Below are 22,282 nucleotides of genomic sequence, written 5' to 3' on the forward strand. Positions count from 1 at the left end.
TGGCCAAGTAATTTACCTACATTTATATTGGATTGTTTGATTTTAATATAAATTTTAAAAGATCTTTATATATTTTGAATATGATTCCTCGAAAGTAATATTTGTTATAAGTAACATCTTTTTCACTTTTCACTTTTTACAATTTTAATATTATTCTTAATATTAAAGTAACCCAAATTAATGATATTTCTTTTATTTCTCTTAGTTTCTATACCTGGGTCAAAAAGTTTTTCCCCAATTCAATTTATAAAAGCTGTGTTATTTGCTATGCAAATTTGAGTTTATAATGCCCCTGGAATTGATTTTGTATATAGTATGTTGTAAGAGATTAATTTGATTTGTTCCATGTGGATTCAATTGTTCATGCATAATTTATTGGAAAAAAAACCTTTGCCATAATCTTCCATGCCAGCTTTCACATAAATCAAATATGCAAGGGGTGTGTTATAATGTTCTCTATTCTATTCCATTTTTAAATGAATCTAATCCTACACCAACTCCACTTTTTTTTAGTTATTATAGAGAAAAATAATAAATGCAAATTTTTAAATATGGTTAGCTTTAGAAATAACCAAAAATAAACATTAAAAATAGTTGGTTGACAATTGCTTATGGTAAAGCTTTAAAACGTTTAAATAATTAAATAATAATGCTGGTAAAATTGGCTCTTGCAAGCACTGGTGCTAACAAAGTAAACAATTTAACAATAATCTTCAAAACCATAATGTTCATTAATTGTATAGCATTTCTACTTAGGTTTACTTATCTTTAATAAAGTCTCAGATGCAGATAACTGTATGAGTTAAAGTTAATAAGATTATTATAGTGCGTTATAGATGCACTTATCTCTATCTATTTTTCTAACTATCAGTACTTGTTTACCTAGGAAAATATTTTTTAAAACTTAAAAAATTAAATATCCAGAAAAATGAATACTGCTGAGTAAAGTGGCGTAGGGAATGTAAATTGACATTATGGAAAAACAGTGTGGGGATTTCTCAAAAAACTAAAAATAGAACTTTCATACAGTCCAACAATTTCATTATTGGTATTTATATAAAGGAAAGCAAGTCACTATATCAAAGGTGCAGTAAACATGCACCTCCATGGTATATGTATACAGTGAAATACTATTCAGCCATTAAAAAGAATGAAATACTGTCATTCGCAGCAACATGGATGAACCTAGAGGATGTTATGTTCTGTGAAATAAGTCAGGCACAGAAATGTAAATACTGCATGGGAGCTCATTATTTTTGAGCTCATGAAAGTAAAGAGTAGAATGGTGGGTTTTAGAGGCTGGAAAAAAATGGGAAGAAGGGTAGGATGGAAAGAGGTTGGTCAACAAATACAAAATTACAGCTGAATAGGAGGAAAGAATTCTGGTGTTCTGCAGCACTGTAGGGTGAACATGGTTATCTATTATTTGTTGTATATTTTTAAAAAGCCAGAAGAAAGATTTTTGAATGCTCACAACACAGAGAAATGGTAAGTGCTTGATGGATAGATACTTGATCATTGTACATTGTATACATGTATTGAACCACTCTGGATCCCATAAATATGTACAATTATTACATGTCAACTAAAAATAAAAGGAAATCAAAATGATGGTTGTAGCAATTGAGTAATATGGAAAATATTTTGATAAAATTGCAAACTAAAATTTAAACAAAAAGCTGCAAAACTGCATATATAGCATAATTGGAACTGGTTGAAAATATTTATTATCCATATAAAAACGTTGATAATATTAAGGCAGAGGAAGTGTGTTAGGTTTTTTGGCCCCTTTGAATATTCAAATAGTTTATAAACTTGCTATGCCACTTCCATAGTATGTCTTGTATTATGAAATAATGAGGTAGGGAATAGAAAGGACATGAGAAAAGAGAGGAAAGCCTCTAATTATTCCCTTTGCTCTTTCATGCTTTTAAAGTCTGGGGATTAGGCCACTGGGGATATTGTCTGTAAGGAAACCAGGTCCATTTCTACTTTCAAGTTTGAAAACGTATCAATTCAGAATCTTAGGTCCATTCTGATAGCACAGCTGTGTGGCACCTCTGTGTGTTGGGATAGGAGGAGAAGGTACAATACCTGGCTGTATGCCACGGTGTCTTCCATGAAATAAGAGCTTTGGCTTTAGGAACACATTCTTCTTGCCTAGAAACTTTAGAAAATTCTTGCTGCTCATATTTGAATTACTTCCCATCAGTTGGTATGTGCCTAAAACTTGGCCTGCTTCTGTTTAAATCTTTTAAAAATTTTTAAATTTTGTGGGTACTTAGTAGGTGTATATATTTAGAGGTACATGAGATGTTTTAATAAAAGCATTCAATGAGTAATAATCAGATCAGGGTAAATGGGGTATCTGTCCCCTCAAGCATTTATCATTTGTGTTACAAACAACCCAATTATGCTTTTAGTTATTTTTAAATGTACAACTCTTGTTCTACATGTATTTCTCTCTTTTCTCTTCTTCTCTCCTATTTTTTACAGTGTTAAAATTTTTAATTACTTTTTAAATTTTAATAGTTTTGGTGGTATATGTAGTTTTTGGTTACATGGATGATTCAGTGGTGAATTCTGAGATTTTAGTGTACCTGTCACCTGAGCAGTGTACACTGCCCTTAATATGTCATCTTTTATCTCTTACCCCATGCCCAACCTCCTCCACCCTGAGTCTCTTACTGCCCATTATATTACTCTGTGAGTTTTGCATCCTCATAGCTTAGCTCCCACTTATAAGTGACAATATATGGTATTTGGTTTTCCATTCCTGAGTTACTTCACTTAGAATAATGGTCTCCAGCTCCACCCAAGTTGCTGAAAGAGACATTATTTCAATCCTTTTTATGGTTAGTAGTATTGCATGATATACATATACCACATTTTCTTTATCCACTCATTAGACAATGGGCACTTAGGTTGGTTCAAAGTTCTTGCAAATGCAAATTGTGCTGCTATAAACATGCATGTGCATGTATCTTTTTCATATAATGACTGCTTTTTCTTTTGGTCGATGCCTGGTAGTGGGAGTGCTGAATCAAATGGTTGATCTACTTTTAGTTCTTTAAGGAATCTCCACACCATTTTCTACAGTGGTTGTCCTATTTAGATTTCCTGTGTGTCCTGGTCATTTCACCTGCTCAACGAATTGAAGGTGGAAAACCAAGGACATTAAGAAAGGTCTTATAGTTTGCTGAGTTCAGTGATCTATTAGTTAGCTAGCAGTGAGAAAGAAATGGAAGGGAGAAGTCTTGGGGATATGTGTATGTGTCAGGAGAAAGGCTTATAGGAAGAAGGTGGATGGTAATGAAGATGAGAGTCTTTGTTCAGGAATCTTATTTTGCAGTTAATATAAAAATTAGAAATCACCCCCACTCTCAGTATCTATTCTTATCAATATAAAAACTTCCTTTAACAAGCACGCATATTTTTATTCTGTTATTAAAGACTAAGGGATAAAATTGCAAATATCTGTAAGCATGGTGATAGTGAAACTCAAAATCCTTAAGAAGCTAATAACACAAAACTTTTAAATTTAAAGTTGGAAGAAAACATCTAGTTTGCTTTCCTTTGCAGGAGAATGATTTTTTTTTTCTGTTTCCCTGAGATATGAGCCTATATGTTCAAGTTGGAGATCTTCGGTAGTCAATATCAGTACTTTCTCAATGACTCTGTTTATGATTCGTGGATATCTATCTGATCTTAGACTTTTTTGACCTCGACTGTGATGTCCGATACTTTTCTAAGAATGGGTTTAGATGGAGTTAACAGCACTGACTACTGACTGCAGAGAAGTGAGAAGGATTTTGAAAGTGTATCTAAGGTTATTTACAATATTTACACTTTTGCCCGGGACAAGTTTGGACCAGACACCCATACCATTTGGAAGTGTGAATTAAGTTACTGAGCTAGAAACAGAATAGTTCAGATTAAAGGAAGAGTTTGTGCATTTTCAGCCTGCAAAATGATGTTTTAATTCTACCAGTATATTTACCTGGAGTGCAACGGCAGGATCTTGGCTCACTGCAAACTCCGCCTCCTGGGTTCAGGCAATTCTCCTGCCTCAGCCTCCTGAGTAGCTGGGATTGCAGACACGCGCCACCATGCTCAGCTAATTTTTTTGTGTTTTTAGTAGAGACGGGGTTTCACAATGTTGACCAGGATGGTCTCGATCTCTTGACCTCGTGATCCACCCGCCTCAGCCTCCCAATCTTTCTTTTTTTTTATGTTTTAAGAGATGAAGTATTGCTATGCTGTCTAGGCTTAGGAGCACAGTGGCTATTCACAGGCATAATCACAGTGCACTGTAGCCTTGAACTCTTGGCCTCAAGGGATACTCCCCACTCAGCCTCCTGAGTACATGTTTAATTATATCTTAATCATATGTGCAATGCTTTTGTTATTGCTACATTACCACTCTTAATTTAGTCATACGTGCTCAAGCCTTGGTTGTTAAACCAACTTCATTAAACATTTACCACTATGTGCCAAAGCCTTTTATATCCATTATCTCACTTACTCTTCACAACAATCCAATGAGGCAGGATATATTATTACTCATTTTCCTTTTGAAAGAGATGAGGCACAGAGAGGTTAAGTTAGCTACTCAAGGGCCCAAAATTGGCAAATGGCAGAGTCGAATCAGTGTAAGCAACCAGTAGTTTGTAACTGTAGAGTGAGCTCTTCAAGGGATGGTACTTTGTGTTATTTGTCTTTGTATTTCTAGAGGGCAGAGAGAAAATGAATGTTTCATGAGATTAAATTGGTTGCCATGGCCCAAAGACAATGTTTAAATCGTTTAGGCTGGAAGGGAGTCTTTTTGTCTTCCTGTCTATATATTTGCTAGGAACTCAAACTATATGAATATTCTGAGCAGGATCAGCTTTACATGTGGCCTGGATATACAGATTGATTATGACAATGGTCTGAAAAGCCCCTACTTTCTTCACTTCACATTCTTGGTAGTAATTTTAATTATTAAGGTTTTTATGCATGACATTTTTATCTTTGTAAAAATTATAATCATGCAGGAAATAATAAATCCACAATATATGATGTAGCATAAATATCAGACCATTTCCTGTGAACAAATATTGATCATAGCAGAGGGAAATTAGTTATATCTAATGGCAATGTATGGACAGCTAACACAAAACAGGATGCTAGCAAACATAAGGGGAAGTTGGGGCTTCAGAAAATACAATTCAGGTTTATCTAGGACTGATTCTAATTAATAAAGCCAAAGAATATTAATGCTATTGGAATTAGCTTTTGCAAGATCTGTGGCAAAGAAAGAAAACCTAGGGTCGGGCATGGTGGCTCACAGCTGTAATCCCAGCTTTCTGGGAGGCTGAGGCAGGTGGATCACTTGAGGTCAAGAGGTCGTTACCAGCCTGGCCAACGTGGTGAAACCCCATCTCTACAAAAAAATGCAACTTGACTGAAATTAAAGTGAGGTTGCCACTTGATGACAAATTTTCCATGGGGCAGATGATTCTGAAATACACCAGTTTCTTTGAAGATAAACCAGATTCAAAGAACCTACATAAAACTGGTAATAAGAATTGATTACTGGCAGAATTTTGCACCACAAAGATAAATGATTCTGCTACTTCGCTTAACATATGAGAAAACTAAGGCCAAATATGACATATTATGTAGCACCAGGATCAGATTTATTACTGATATCTTTTCCTTCTTTAGGCCTTTTGCTTATAGCCCTGCCTTAGATAGAAACTGCCTTGTTCAGGGGGCATTCTCTGTGTCCTGTGGTCTTACATCATGATTGTTGCCTTGCTTTTTCAGGGCTGCCTGCATAAACATGAGGAACTACACCTTTGTGACAAAGTTCATGCTGTTGGGAATTCCTGACACTGAAGGGCTGGAGAAGGTGCTATTTGTCTTATTTCTGGCCTTCTACCTCTTCACCTTGCTGGGCAACCTGCTCATTCTTCTGGCCATCCTCACTTCCTCCAGCCTCCACACCCCCATGTATTTCTTCCTGGGAAACCTGTCTGTGTTTGACATATTTTTCCCTTCAGTGAGTACCCCCAAAATTATGCTCTCCTTAATGAGGCAAAGCCACACCATCTCTTATGAGGGCTGTGCCTCTCAGCTCTTTTTTTACCATGTCCTGGGTGGCACTGAGTGTTTCCTATACACTGTGATGGCATATGACCGCTTTGTGGCAATTTGTCACCCTTTACGATACACTGCCATCATGAACCGCAGGGTGTGTGCTGGCTTGACAGTGGGCACTTGGCTGGGAGGCTCTCTCCATGGAAGTATCCTCACATTTCTTGTCTTTAAGTTACCCTACTGTGGCCCCAACGAAGTGGACAATTTTTTCTGTGATATTCCAGTGGTGCTGCCTCTGGCCTGTGCGGACACCTCTCTAGCACAGACTGTGAGTTTTACTAACGTGGATGTTGTGACTCTTGGATGCTTTTTCCTTATCCTGACATCCTACAGTCATATCGTCCTTTCCATTTTGAAAATCAGCTCCTCAGAGGGCAGGCGCCGGGCCTTTTCGACTTGCAGTGCCCACTTTCTTTCGATCCTCTTGTTCTACGGGCCGGTGATGCTCATCTACCTTCGGCCTGCTTCCAGTCGCTGGTTGGATTCTGTTATTCAGGTGTTAAATAATATCGTCACGCCTTCCCTTAATCCTTTGATTTACACCTTGAGAAACAAGGATGTGAAATTGGCCCTGAGGAAAGTGCTAACTCAAACATTTCACACTTCTGGGGTATCATAAGGCTTAGGAGCCATTGCTCTCAAATTCTTTGAGGAGATGCTTCACATCCACTAACCTTACAACGAGATTACTGCCAAATAATGAGCTGGGCAAAGTTACTATGGGGAATCTTTTTTGTTTTTTGTTTTGCATCAGTTTACTTTATTCTACATGTTTAGAGATATCATTACGTTTGTAATACTGCAATAAAAAAGAATATGGTGCTTTTCCACTTTGGTGGGGGATTGCTGCTTTCTTTTTTTATTGCATTTTAGGTTTTGGGGTACATGTGAAGGTACACATGTGGCAGTGTGATTTTCTGCCTTCCTCCCCTTCACCTATATCCTGCATTTCTCCCCATGCTATCTCTCCCTAACTCCCTACCCCCCGCTGTCCCTCCCCTAATTCCCCCAACAGACCCCAGTGTGTAGTGCTCCCCTCCCTGTGTCCATGTGTTCTCATTGTTCAACACCCACCTATGAGTGAGAACATGCAGTATTTCATTTTCTGTTCTTGTGTCAGTTTGCTGAGAATGATGGTCTCCAGGTTCATCCATGTCCCTACAAAGGACATGAACTCATCGTTTTTTATGGCTGCATAATATTCCATGGTGTATATGTGCCACATTTTCCCTGTCTAGTCTATCATCAATGGGCATTTGGGTTGGTTCCAGGTCTTTGCTATTGTAAACAGTGCTGCAATGAACAATCGTGTGCATGTGTCCTTATAGTAGAACGATTTATCTTTTGAGAGGCTTAATGGTCACATGGTAGAGAATGAGTGGCCTTCTTTCATGAGCAAACGCTCCCAGAGGCCTCCCCAGGAAGGCCAAGGGGGAGCCAGCATTTCACATGGCAGGAGAAGGAGGAAGAGAGGGAGGGGAGGAATTGTCACACATTTTTAAACAACCAGATCTCCTGAGAAGTCACTCAATATACAGCACATAGAGGGGATGATGCTAAATCCCTCATGAGAACTCTGCCCCCATGACCAAATTATCTCCCACTGGGCCCCACCTCCAACACTGGGGATTACAATTCAACATCAGATTTGGTGGGGACACAGATCCAAACCATATCAACTAGGAAAGCACTCTGGGTAACATTCATAGAAATAAATGATGGTGGGGAAATAATAACTTTGACTTTTTTCTACTCTATAGTAATATATATTCATTTAACCGATTAACTTAAAACGCTTTATCTGACTAGTGTCAGATCTGACTAGAGTGTTCACTAAATGACCTATACAAAGAGTAAAAGGGGAAAACATGTTTGGCAGAGCATCATCTACCTGTCTGTGATATAAAACACACGTTTATGTTCAATCATCAGATTTATTTCTGCAGTTGCTAATAATACTATATTGTCATTCAAGGGCAACCGTGTCCTTTGTAGAGACATGGATGAATCTGGAATCATCATTCTCAGCAAAATGACACGAGAACAGAAAACCAAACACCGCATGTTCTCACTTACAGGCAGGTGTTGAACAGTGAGAACACATGGACACAGGGAGGGGAGCATCACACACTGGGGTCCTTAGGGAGGGGTTAGGGGAGGTACAGTGGGGGGTTGGGGAGGCATAACATGGGGAGAAATACTAGATATAGGTGATGAGGGGATGGAAGCAGCAAACCACATTGCCATGTATGTACCTATGCAACAATCCTGCATAATCTGCACATGTACCCCAGAACCTAAAGTACAATAAGAAAAAGAACCTAAAAATTTAAAACTTAACATTTTCAGTCTTTTGCCCAACTAAAAAGAGGTTATACAAATATTACTATCATTTCAGATTTATTTTAAATTATATTATTTGTTACTGCTTTATCTGTTAATATTTGCTTACAGCTTCATTTTCAATTCCTATGCTGATGGTGCAAGTCCTTTAATTTTATTTTAAGTTCCGGGATACAGGTGCAGGACATACAGGTGTGTTACATAGGTAAATGTGTGTGGTGGTGGTTTGCTGCACCTATCAACCCATCATCTTAGAGTTAAGCCATGCTTCCTGCTATTTATTAGCTATTTATCCTGATGTTCTTGCTCCCCCTGCCCCTTCAATTCTTTATATGAGCAGAGTAGTCACTGCTACACTGCAATGTAATGTAAATCCCTCTATGCACATTCTATTTCAATATATAGCCTTTGATTAAAAAAAAAAAAGAAAAAGAAAGAAAGTTATTGATTCCCCTGCACAATTTATGGTATTGTCATAGTTATTTACTGTAGTGCAACAAATTACTCCAAAACATTAGCAGCTGAAAACAAAATCAAGTATTGTCTTATGCAGTTTCTGAGGGGCAAGAATCTGGAGTAGCTGAGCTGGGCAGTCTTGGCTAGTCTTTCTTAGGTGACAGTCATGCCGTCAGCCAGGGCTGTGGTCATCTGATGCAGGATCTGTTGCAAGAAAACTCAGTACGTGGCTGTTGCAGAAGGCCTCAGTTCTATATTCGCTATATGGGCCTCTTCCTATTGCCACCTCCATTCCTTACAACACAGGAGCTACTTACCTAAGAGTGAAGGATCCCGGAAAGAGTCTAAGCAGGAAGCAGCAGGGCCCTTTATGACCTAGTTTCCAAAGCCACATACCATCCCTCTTGCTTTCATTTTTTTCTTGTAAGAAGTGACTCACTAAGTCCAGCCCACACTCAGTGGGAGCTCTTACCTTTCTCAGTGAGAGTGTAAAAATTTGTCAACACATTTCCAACCACCACAGAAATATTTCAACCTTATTTAAATATTTCCTTATTGGAACTTTTTATTTAGGATTATTTCATATGTTAGAGACATGTCCTATACAACATTTTTTTCACATTGTTTTTTCAATTTAGAATGTCTAGAGCCCTCCCTGCCTTTGTGAGAACCACACATCTTTTAGATCTTTATTTGTCCTCTCCTATTTTCATAACAGTTTCTCTGAATAAATCATTCCACGATTTCATGATCCCCTTCTTCTACCAGCTGTTAGATTTTGTTGCTTAATTATTTTGTCACTAAGAAATGTACACTGTGGCAGTTCTTATATAATCATTTTGGATTACTACGTGACTCATAAATTTTGTTCAATGGTTTAATTGATTGCTGGCCTATGGCATAATTAAATCATAGGGGCAGCCATTAAGAAAACATTAAATATTTGTTGGCAGTTTGCCAGTTATAAGACATAGTGCCAGCCAAAGATGATGTAGTAGTGAATAAGGTAAACATGGCCTCCAGCCTTATGGAGTATAAAGCATTTTGGAGAAGACATACATGTAACAAATGGTCAACACATCATGGGCATGAAAGCTTTGTATAAAAATAGAAAAGGGGGCTGTGAAATTTAGGTTCCCATAAAAGTTCCAAGTCCAAGTAAGGAAGGAAATTAAAACACTAGGCAAAAGAGGAAACCCAAAATGCTTGACAAGAGACAAGTGTCATTAAAAATATCATTCAATGGCTGCTCCTGTAATTTAACACTTATACTAACTTGAGCACTTACTTCTAGTTGGCACTGTGAAGTGAATGAAATGGCACTTTTGAAATGAATGGAATGGCACCATAAGACATTAATTTTGATAAATATTGTTCTAAGATGCTTCAAAGTGCTTAATATAGCAAGGTGACCAGATATTGAGTGTCCCTGTTTTTAGGAAAAATCGCGTTCTCTGTTGACAGAGACTTTCACTATAATGCACTCATTGTTTTAAAAAGTAAAAAAAGCAAGCAACTAAATGAATGGCTTACCCTTTCCTAAGCAATCTTTCTAATGTCAAGGGCTATGCAGAATATCTCTTCGTTGCTCTAATGCACCTCATACAGTGTTTCTTTTCCATTGTAGGTACTTCCCCAGCTTGCTCTAACCTTTTTAAAAACATTTATCTCTATTTAAACTAGTGGAAGAACTAGCAATGACTGTTCTAGTTCAGGACTGAGAAAAGCATTTCTCTCATCCTTGGGAAAATTTTGTTCTATCAAACCTATGAAAGGATGAATAAGTCATAGCTGCTCTGTTGAACTACGGACTCCCTTCAATTTTGATCACCTCAATCATAATCTTTTATGTCAGCCCAACACAGTCACTCCTTCTGAGACGCATTAAGTCAACTCAACTGATAATATTTTCACTCACATAAATACACTGTCAAGTATTCACAAACACATTTTATGCTCTCACTGAAATTTTCCTGACCTTTACGCAGTTCCATTCGTTTATTATGTAACTACCAATGAGTGACGTTATCTCCTACTTGATGTTTGAGAGGACCAAAAACCAAAAATCTTATATTTCTGTCTCAGAAATAACTGAGATAAAAATAAAAGTGTCAGACTACATTAAAATAGCAACTTAATTACTGATAACTAAGTTATATAATTACTACTTTAAAGAATGTGCTTTACTTAAAGACTCAACCAAAAGTCTCCTGGAACTGAAAAATGACTTCAGTGATGCTCTAGGTTATAAAATTAATGTACAAAAATCAGTAGCGTTTCTATATATCACATAACATTTAAACTGAAAACCAAATTAAGAGTGCAATCCCTGGCCGAGTACAGTGGCTCATGCCTGTAATCCCAGCACTTTGGGAGGCCTAGAGGGGTGCATTACTTGAGGTCAGGACTTCCAGACAAGCCTGGCCAACATGGTAAAATTCCGTCTCTACAAAAAAATACAACAATTAGCCAGGCATGGTGGCAGGCGCCTGTAATCCCAGCTGCTCAGGAGGCTGAGGTAGGAGAATTGCTTGAATCTGGGAGGTGGAAGTTACAGTGAGCTGAGATTGTGCTGCTGCACTCCAGCCTGGGTGACAGAGCAAGACTCTGTCTCAAAAAAAAAAAAAAAAGAATGCAATCTCATTTATAATAGACACACACACACACAAACACACACTAACTAGGAATACATCCAACTAAGGGGGTAAAATATATCTACAAGCAAAACTGAAAACACTACTAAAAAATAGATAATAAGTGGAAAAACATTCCATGCTCATATGTTCTGGAAGAGTCAATATCATTAAAATGGCCATTCTATCCAAAGCAATCTACAGATTCAAAGCGATTCCTATCAAAATAACAATGTTGTTTTTAACAGAGCTAGAAAAAAAAACTATTCTAAAAATCATATGGAACCAAAAAATAACAACTAGCCAAAGCACTATTAAGCAAAAAACGAACAACAACTAAAAATAAGCTGCGGTACTGCATTCCCCAGCTTCAAACTATACTACATGGCTATAGCAACCAAAACAGTATGGTGCTAGTACAAAAGCAGACACACAGACCAATGGAACAGAAGAGAGAACCCAGAAATAAAGCTATATACCTACAATCATCTATTATCAACAATGTCAACAAAAACAAGCAATGGGGAAAGGACTCCCTATTCAATAAATGGGGCTGGGATAGCTGACTAGCCACATGCAAAATAATAAAACTAAACCCCTAATTTTTACCATATACAAAAATTAACAAAATTGACTAAAGATTTAAACATAAGACTTCAAACTATAGGAATCCTAAAAGAAAACCCAGGAAACAACATTCTGAACATTGGCTTTGGCAAAGAATTTATGAGTAAGTCCTCAAAAGCAATAATAACAAAAACAAAAATTGACAATTAGTACCTAATTAAACTAAAGAGCTTTTGCACACACACACAAAAACTGTCAATAGAGTAAATAAACTACAGAATGGGAAAAAATATTTACAAACTCTGCATCCAACAAATGTCTCATATACAGAATCTTAAGGAATGTAACAATTAAGCAGAAAACAGATAAACTCACTAAAAATAGTTAAAAGAGAGGAATAGACACCTCTCAAAAGAAGACATACAAGCAGCCAACAAACATATAAAAAATACTCCACATCGCTAATCATCAAAGAAGTGCAAGTCAACGCCACAGTGAGATACTATCTCACACCAGTCACAATGGCTGTTATTAGAAAGTAAAAAACAACAGATGGTAGTGAGGCTGTGGAGAAAAGGAAATACATTGTTGGTGAAAATGTCCATCAGTTTCAGCTACTGCAGAAAGCAGTTTGAAGATTTCTCAAAGAACTTAGAACTACCATTCAACCCAGCATTCCCATTGCTGGGTATATATTTGAAAGAAAACAAATCTTTCTACCAAAGAGATACATGTACTTGAATGTTTAATGCAGCATTATTCATAGTAGCAAAGACATGGAATCAACCTAGATGCCCATCAACATTGGACTGGATAAAGAAAATGTGGTATATATACACCATGGAATACTACGCCGTCATAAAAAGAAAAAAATCTTGTCCTTTGTAACAACAAAATGCAGCTGTAAGCCATTATCCTAAGTGAATTAACACAGAAACAAAAAGCCAAATACCACATATTCTCACTTATAAATGGGAGCTAAACACTGAGTACAAATGGACGTAAAGATGGCAGCAATAGCAACTGGGGACTGCTTGGAGGAGAGACAGGGCAAGGGCTGAACAACTATTGGGTACTATGCTCAGCACCTGGGTAAGGGGATTGTTCATACCCTTCACCTCAGCATCATGCAAATATACCTAGGTAACAAATTTGCTCGTGTACCTCCTGAATTTAAAATAAAAGTTGAAACAAAGAATATGCTTTAGAATCTTTTCCCCAGTGAATGCATTTGGTTTTCTTCTTTCCAGTCTCTGGGATGCCCCTCAAATATCTTAGTTTAGATTCCTCCTTTTCTTATATTGCAATGTGGATAAATAAGTTGTGAGGTTTAGAAACAATGCTTTAAATATAAAGAATAATAAAATTTTGAGCTTTTGTGTCACTTGTTACTTTAATGACCCTTGAGATTTTGCCAAGAACAGCAGTTCTGAGAAGCTGAAATGAGATGGTATTTCTAGGGACTCATTATTGCTTGTATATTTTCTGTGTGTGTGTGTGTATGTGTGCATGTGTTGTGTTTTAATGAGTCATAGGGATAGTAATTATGAGATGTATCAGTCATTTGAAGAAGTAATTCTGGGAATTACTTAGATGCAATATAAAATACTCATAATAAAAGCAGTCGAAAAAAGGAAGATCGAGCATTTGTTACTATAAATTATTTCAGTACTAGGCTGATTTTCACCGATTCTATGATGTTTTTATAGTGATACAGAAGGAAGAAATTGAAATGACAAGCTAAAGCTAGATAATCAAAGTCATATTTATTTTTTCTGCAATTCACATGGTGAGCTGTATAACATGTGATACAATCCAAAATAATTAACCTTTGACTAGATGATGATAATAATCTTGATATCTTCAAAGCGTTTCTATGTTTAAACTAATACTCTTTTAAGGGCTTATATGCACTAGGAATAAACTTAGAATCTTAGGCTATGGTCGAAGAAATATAAATATCCACACAATAGAAAACTATTTGTCATTATAAAGGAACAAAATGTTGGTACATGCAACAACAGACACCTTTTAAAAACATTATGTTTACTGAGAGATGTAAGATCAAAATAAACACATATTATATAATTCCACTTAAAAGAAATGTCGCCAAATGGCAAATATATAAAGAAAGAAAGTAGATTCATGGTGACCTAGTGTTGGGGGTAGGAATGAGAATAATTATAATGGTCAAGAGGCTTCTTTTTAGTGTGAGGGAAAAATTCTAAAATTAGGCTTGGTGGTAGATGAAAACTCCATAAATATATATTCTTTGTAAATATGTATTTACTGAATTGTACATTTAAAATGGCTGAGCTTTTATGGTGTGTACATAACCTCAATAAAGCTTTTAAAGGCATAGAAATTATCACTAGTTATAAAAATTTAATATTTTATGTTGATCAGATTTAACACAAAACTAAAGAACAGGAAAATGGGTAGAAATGAGGACTCAACATATTTACTTTTTAAATTAGTATTCAAACCGTTTATTCTATTTTCTTAGAATTGAGCATCAATTTTAAATGCAGTCAGACTAAAACTCAAATTCAAGCTCTATGATTGACCTTTGGAGTAAACTTTGGCAACTCGTTTAACTATTTGAGCCCTATTTTTGTCTTTAAAAAAATAAAATTTAACTAATGGGACCAGTGTAAGAATAAAACAAAGGGGCCTTGAACTGTCTGGTTTCTGAAAAAGAAAGATTCTCAGTAAGCGGCAATTACTATTTTAAAACATGGAGATGGGCATCTCTTCTGTATTTTCTCTGGCATAAAGAAGCACAATGATTATTAAAATGCCAATAAACTTACTTTATAACAGTATAGTTGTAATTTCTGTGCCTTCTATATTTTCTCAAAGGGATTTTAGTCATAACATTTTTAATAAGCCCATTTCCTTTTTTTTGTTAGACAGCCAGTAAAAAATAACATGCTCACCCTTGTCCACTCTGATCCATTCTCTGCACAGCAGTCAGCAGACTGATTTCTTAAAATATACATCGAACCAAGTTACAGTAATTAAAGTATGCTAAAATTAATGTCCGTAGTGGTCTTAAAGGAAAATAAAGAGAAAACGCGCATGTTCTCACTCATAAGCGGGAATTGAACATTGAGAACACATGGACACAAAGAGGGGAACGACACACACCAGGGCCTGTTTGGGGTGTGTGGGGTGAAGGGAGGGAGCTTAGAGTATGGGTCAATAGGTGCAGCAAACCACCATGGCACACACCCATGTAACAAACCTGCGTGTTCTGTACATGTATCCTGTTCTTTTTTTTAAAAGAAGAAATTTTTAAAAAGAAAATGAGGCACATATACACCATGGAATATTATGCAGCAATCAGAAATGATGAGTTCGTGTCGTTTGTAGGGACATGGATGAATCTGGAGAGCATCATTCTCAGCAAACTGACACAAGAACAGAAAATGAAACACCGCATATTCTCACTCATAGGCGGGTGATGAAAAATGAGAACACATGGACACAGAAAGGGGAGTACTAAACACTGGGGTCTATTGGGGGGAAAAGGGGAGGGCCAGTGGGAGGGGGAGGTGGGGAAGGATAGCCTGGGGAGAAACGCCAAATGTGGGTGAAGGGGTGAAAGCAAACAGAACACACTGCCATGTGTGTACCTATGCAACTGTATTGCATGCTCTGCATATGTACCCCAAAACCTAAAATGCAATAAAAAAATGAGAAAAAAAAAAAGAAAATGAATAAACAATGAATTCAATCAGTTGTGGAATCCATAATGGGGGATTATAAAGCAAATTATAGAAAAACGGGTGCAGCTCTGTTTTGTTTTAACATCAGATGGGATTGATGCCTCTTTAAGTGGTTGCTTTCCTAATTTCCAGCTCTTTCTTCAAACCCAGATTCTCCAGGTAAAGGATCACTGGACAATCTCAAATATCTGAACTGAAAGGATGGCTCTCTCCTAGAGGCAAAATAGCCCAAGAATTGTAATTGTTCATTTCAGAGCTTTAACCTGAACATAACTAAATGCCACTGTATAATTGCATTTAAAAAAGAATTAATGAGGTAGAGGCAGTGGGGAGAAAGAAGGTGGGAAGAGAGGAAAGCCTCCAGTCTAACTGCTCCTTTGGCTCCACAATTCCCTAGTGCCCACCAGGGAAGAGGGTCCCAAAGACACTGAAGACATTTATTCATTCTTGAGGGCATGATTGTGGCTGTTTCACTCAAGGGCCAGGGGCACTGAGATTTTCTGGCCTGGGTGGCTGAGTCTGTAAAAGAGGAAATGCAGCTTTTCTAGCTCCAGAGCCACAGACGATCTACAGCATCTGAAGGCAAAGGAAACAGGGCTGTATGGACTTTGGGCCTGGTTTTCAGCCCAAGTCAGCCACATTTCCCTTCAGTCTGTTAGTGCCTTTTTTTCTGGAGTGCTCCCTTCTTATCTTCTGATGAGTTATATGCAGTAGAGGATGGTGGAAAGATTGTGGGAACTGGCTCTACTTGAGATTCGGCTAAACCTGACTTAGTTGACTCCATGGTATTTTCTTGAACTGTTTCCTGATTAATGAAGCTTCACCGTAGAAACTTTCAGGAAATGAATAAGATATAAATTCAGCCAGCTATGGAAGTGATAATGGGTAATTATAAAGCTAATTGTAGGAAAAAATGATTATTGCGTATTTGCAGCCAGGTCACAGATATAATTGCTGTTGGACACTAGACTCTATTAAAATAAATGGCTGTTTTTAATATCAGTAATTATCTATTGCTTTTTCCTACCTATATATCATCTTTTCTATTTTGTCAATTTTTATTTAATTCATTTTTGGGACAGCATCATGCTCTGTCACCCAGGCTGGTGTGCAGTGGCATGATTTTGGCTCACTGCAACCTACACCTTTTCAGCTTAAGGGATCTCCACACCTCAGCCTCCCAAGTAGCTGGGACTACAGGCATACACCACTACCCACCACATTCAGCTAGTTTCAGCTAGTTTTTTTTTTTTTTTTTTTAATTTTTGGAGAGACAAGGTATCACTGTATTGCCTAGGCTGACCTCAAATTCCTGGGCTCAAGTGATCCTTTCACCTTGGCCTCTCAAAGTACTGGGATTACAGGTGTGAGCCATCATGCCCAGCCTTCCATTCTGTTTTAAGCCCACTAGTCAATTCTGTTTTCAGTTGGTCCAGCTAATGATGGAGAAAGCTGCCTCCTGGATCAGTCACGTGAATGAGTAATCTCAGAACTGCTCCAAATCACCGTGGAGAAATGCTGTGGAATAAGGCACACATTAAATAATTTATTGAATGAATAAATCTTTTTTTTTTGAGTCGGAGTTTCGCTATTGTTGCCCAGGCTGGAGTGAAATGGCACGATCTCGGCTCACCACAACCTTCGCCTCCTGGGTTCAAGCAATTCTCCTGCTTCAGACTCCCGAGTAGCTGGAATTACAGGCGAGTGCCACCACACCCGGCTAATTTTGTATTTTTAGTAGAGACAGAATTTCTCCATGTTGGTCAGGCTGGTCTCAAACTCCCGACCTCAAGTGATCTGCCCACTTCGGCCTCCCAGAGTGTTGGGATTACAGACTGGAGCACCCAGCCGAATGAATAAATTTTTTGACAAAGATGGGTAGAAGCCAAAATTATATAGTTACTTTACAGACATCAATGCATTAATGTTCACAAGAACCATAATATATTATTTTACTTTTTATATGTGTACAGAAAAGATTTAGAGTTGTTTTTGAAGTCATCTGAAGTCGGAGTGGGCAGCATGTGTAGCATTTAAACTCAGATACTTCCAGTTGTCAAGTTTATTCTACACCATCTCTTCTGTATCAACTCTAGTGTTGTCTCTTCATTTTACTTATGAGGAAACAGATGAAAACTAGAATAATAACTTACCCAAATGTCACTCCTTAATTATGACAGAACTGAGCTACTCCTATTTAGAAGTTCTTTACTCCATGTAGTTTTTATCAGCTTGCAGTAGGTTCTATGAAGATCGTTTTTGCAGGAAAATCTCATCTCAGTGAGACCATTCTTTGATGTTCCAGGACAAATTTAACATGAAGATGAAGAATCATGCTCCAGTAACTGAGTTCCTCCTGAGGAATTCCTCACACAAAGGGGCTGGCAAATGTGCTTTTTGTCTTATTTCTGGCCCTCTACCTCTTCACCTTGCTGGGGAACCCACTCATTCTTCTGGCTGTCCTCACTTCCTCCAACCTTCACACTCCCGTGTATTTCTTCCTGGGAAACCTGTCTGTGTTTGACATATTTTTCCCTTCAGTGAATCCCTCAAAATGATGCTTTACCTAATGGGGCAAAGCTGCACCACCTCTTACCAGGGTTGTGCCTCCCAGCTCTTCTTTCACCATTTCCTGGATTGCACCGACTGTTTCCTGTGCTCTGTGATGGCCTATGACCACTTTGCAGCCATCTGACACCCTTTGTGATACACAGTCATCATGAACCACAGGGGGTGTGCCCTCATGATGCCAGGCACCTGTATGGGTAGCTGTCTGAATGCATCTGTCCTCACACTCTTCATCTTTAAGTTACTCTTCTGTGGTCGCTATGAAGTGGACAGTTTTTTCTGTGATATTCCAGTGGTGCTGGCCCTGGCCTGTGCAGACACTTCTCTAGCACAGACGGTGAGTTTCATCAAGGTAGGTGTTGTTGCACTCGTGTGTTTTCTTCTTATCCTCACCTCTTATACTCTCATTGTCATCTCTATGTTGAAAATCAGTTCCTCAGAAGGCAGGCACAGAGCCTTCTCAACCTGCAGTGCCCGTCTGATGTCCATCCTGCTCTTCTATGTATCAATAATCCTCATTCATCTCCGACCTGCCTCCAGCCCTTGGTTGGACTCTGTGCTTCAGGTGTTTAAGAACGTTGTTACTCCTTCCCTGAATCCTTTGATATATACTTTGAGAAACAAAGATGTAAAGCTGACACTGAGAAATGTGCTCATTCAAGGAGTACCTAATTGTGAAGGGTAAGCTTTATATCATGGTCTGTCTTTACAGCTTTGTCTTGAATTTATCTGGGGCCTATTAGCTCCTATATTTTGTATGATTATTAAGTACCAGGCACTATTTACAAATACTGATACATGTAATGATTATAGTAATCATATTGAAGTAGATTATATTATTATCCCAATTTACTGAGAAAAAAATAAGGTACTGAGAGGCTGAGATCTTTTTGCTGTGTCATGGAGTTAGAAACTTGCTGGGTGAAAATGTGAAACAAAGGATCTTAACCTTGGGCTAATGCTGCCTCTGTAGTGTCTAAATGACAACATAAATACTTCTCTTAGGAACTTCTTTTCAGTTTACACAGAATGTTCTTCAATTTGCCAACAAAACGGTACAGAAACCAATGGAGCTTATTAAATTTACTCCATTGGTTTCTGTACCTTTTTTGAGTCTATATTTTGATGGATGACATATGTCTGAGTCTGATATCAAGAAATTCTCTGGCTGGGCATGGTGGCTCACACCTTTAATCCCAGCACTTTGGGAGGCTGAGGTGGGCAGGTCATTTGAGCTCGATCAACATGGTGTAATGTTGACCAGGCTGGTCTCTAACTAATACAAAATTAGTATCACTAATTCAAAATAATACAACACAAAACTCTACTAATACAAAATTAGCCAGTCGTGATGGTTGGCACCTGTAGTCCCAGGTACTCAGGAGGCTGAGGCAGGAGAATCGCCTGAACCTGGGAGGCAGAGGTTGCAGTGAGCCGAGATCACATCACTGCACCCCAGCCTGGGTGAAGGAACAAGAGACACTGTCAAAAAAGGAAAAAAAAAAGGAAGGAAATTCTCTTTAGAAGCCAGTTTTAGTACCCATATATCCACCAAGATGTATTAGAGGATTACAGGTTTGCTTTCATTCAGTCAGGGATTGAATTTGAATTCCAGAATTTATGGACCTTCAAAAATAATAGTCATTGTTTCTTTGTGTAAATAGCTTCAAAGAAAACTAGGACACTGCAAACAAGTAAAATGAGTAGAAATTACTCACTGATCCTAACACCAAAAGATAACTGCTGTTAACATTTTGTCATTTTTCCTACCTCTCTCATTAGTGATTAAACTGGAACTAGGGCTTCTGACTTCTTGTTTAATATTTTTTCATTTCTATCTATGTTATCTACACCTATGTCTATATTTATATTGTCTCTCACTCTCTCCGTGTGTGTGTGTGTGTGTGTGTGTGTGTGTGTGTGTTAGGGAGAGGTATATAGTTATGATTAGGTCATATATATATTTTCTTGTTTTAATTGTGTATCAAGTATTTTCAATTGCCATAATTTTTATAATAGCTTTTTTGAGATATAAGTCACACATCAAATAATTTGTCAATTTAAAGTGTACAATTCAGTGGTTTCTTTGTATATTTGCATATGTACCACCTTTACCACAATCAATTTTAGAACATTTTCATCACCACAGAAAATGTCCTATACCCTTTAACTATTATCTCCCTATTCCCCCATCACCCTCAGTAAGAAAACACTACTTTCTTTCTCTTTTTTCTTTTCTTTTTCTTTTTTTTTTTTTTTTGAGATGGAGTTTGGCTCTTGTTACCCAGGCTGGAGTGCAATGGCGCGATCTCAGCTCACCGCAACCTCCGCCTTCTGGGTTCAGGCAATTTTCCCACCTCAGCCTCCTAAGTAGCTGGGATTACAGACACGCGCCACCGTGCCCAGCTAAGTTTTTGTATTTTTAGTAGAGACGGGGTTTCACCATGTTGACCAGGATGGTCTCGATCTCTTGACCTCGTGATCCACCCGCCTCGGCCTCCCAAAGTGCTGGGATTACAGAAAATACTAGTCTACTTTCTATATGGATAGACTTGCTTATTCTGGACATTGAATAAAAGTTGAATCACATTATATGAACCTTCGAAATCAGTCTTTTGTGACTGGCTTATTTAAATGAGTATAACATTTTCAAGATTAATCTATGTTGTAGCATTTTTATGCCAAATAATATTTCACTGTATGGGTACACCACAATTTGTTTATCCGTTCATCGGTTAACATTTGAGTTATTTCACTATTAACACTTTTGTACACGTTTTATTTGAACACCTGTTTTTAATTATTTTGGATATATACCTAGTGGTGGAATTGCTAGGTCATAGGGTAGTTTTATCTTTGCTCCCTTTTTTTTTGAGACAGAGTTTTTCTCTTGTTATTCAGGCTGGAGTGTGGTAGCTCAATCTCGGCTCACCACAATGTCCGCCTCCTCGGTTCAAGCAATTCTTCTGCCTCAGCCTCCCAAGTAGCTGGGACTACAGGCATGCACCACCATGCCCAGCTAATTTTTTGTATTTTTAGTAGAGACAGGGTTTCACCTTGTTGACCACGATGGTCTTGATCTCTTGACCTTGTGATTCACCCACCTTGGCCTCCCAAATTGCTGGAATTATAGGCGTGAGCCACTGCACCCGGCCTATCTTTGCTCTTTTGAGGAATCACTAAACTATTTTCTATAGAAGTTGCACTTCTACAGAAGTAGAAGTGTTCCATTTTTACTACATCCTGGCCAACACTTTTTAAAAATTTTATATAGCCATTCTAGTGGCTGTAATATAGTATGTCATTGTGGTTTTGATCTGAATTTTCCTGATGATGAATGAAATTGAGCATCGTTTCACTTGTTTGTCGGACATTTGTATGTCCTCGTCAGGAAATAAAATGTCTATTCATGTTATTTGTCAATTTTCTGATTAGTTTGTTTGCCTTTGTGTTGTTGAATTGTAATAACTCTTTATATATTCTTAGATGCCAGACTCTTATCAAATATATAATTTGCAAATCTCTTCTCTCATGCTGTGACTGGTCTTTTTACCTTTTTGATAGTACCCTTCATGCATAAAAGCTTTTTGTTTCAGTGATGTCAAGTTTTTCTATGTTTTCTTTTGTTATTTGTGCTTTTAGTGTCATAGCTAAGAAATAATTGCCAAATCTAAGGTCATGATACCATGTTTTCTTTTAAGAGTTTTACAGTTTAGTTCTTACATTTAGGTTTATGATTCATTTTGAGTTAGTTTTTATAAATGGTGTGAGTTAAGGGTTCCAATTCGTTCTCTTACCAGTGAATATCTAGTTGTACCAGGACCATTTGTTGAAAGACTA

General features: G+C 37.6%; 1 protein-coding gene and 1 pseudogene across 1 annotated transcript; both read left to right on the top strand.

Annotated features, from left to right (window-relative positions):
* The first annotated feature begins 5,792 nt into the window (after window positions 1-5,792).
* Window positions 5,793-6,941, top strand: LOC100395139 (putative olfactory receptor 10D4). The gene has a single exon (XM_002754605.8). It carries the CDS (start codon window positions 5,828-5,830, stop codon window positions 6,761-6,763), a length of 936 nt encoding a protein of 311 aa, XP_002754651.2. The 5' UTR covers window positions 5,793-5,827; the 3' UTR covers window positions 6,764-6,941.
* An 11,256-nt stretch (window positions 6,942-18,197) lies between these two features.
* LOC100395509 (olfactory receptor 10D1B-like) lies at window positions 18,198-19,319 on the top strand (annotated as a pseudogene).
* Window positions 19,320-22,282: the final 2,963 nt, after the last annotated feature.

The sequence above is a fragment of the Callithrix jacchus genome, chromosome 10 (genome assembly GCF_049354715.1).
Source record: "Callithrix jacchus isolate 240 chromosome 10, calJac240_pri, whole genome shotgun sequence".
In the NCBI taxonomy this organism is placed as follows: domain Eukaryota; kingdom Metazoa; phylum Chordata; class Mammalia; order Primates; family Cebidae; genus Callithrix; species Callithrix jacchus.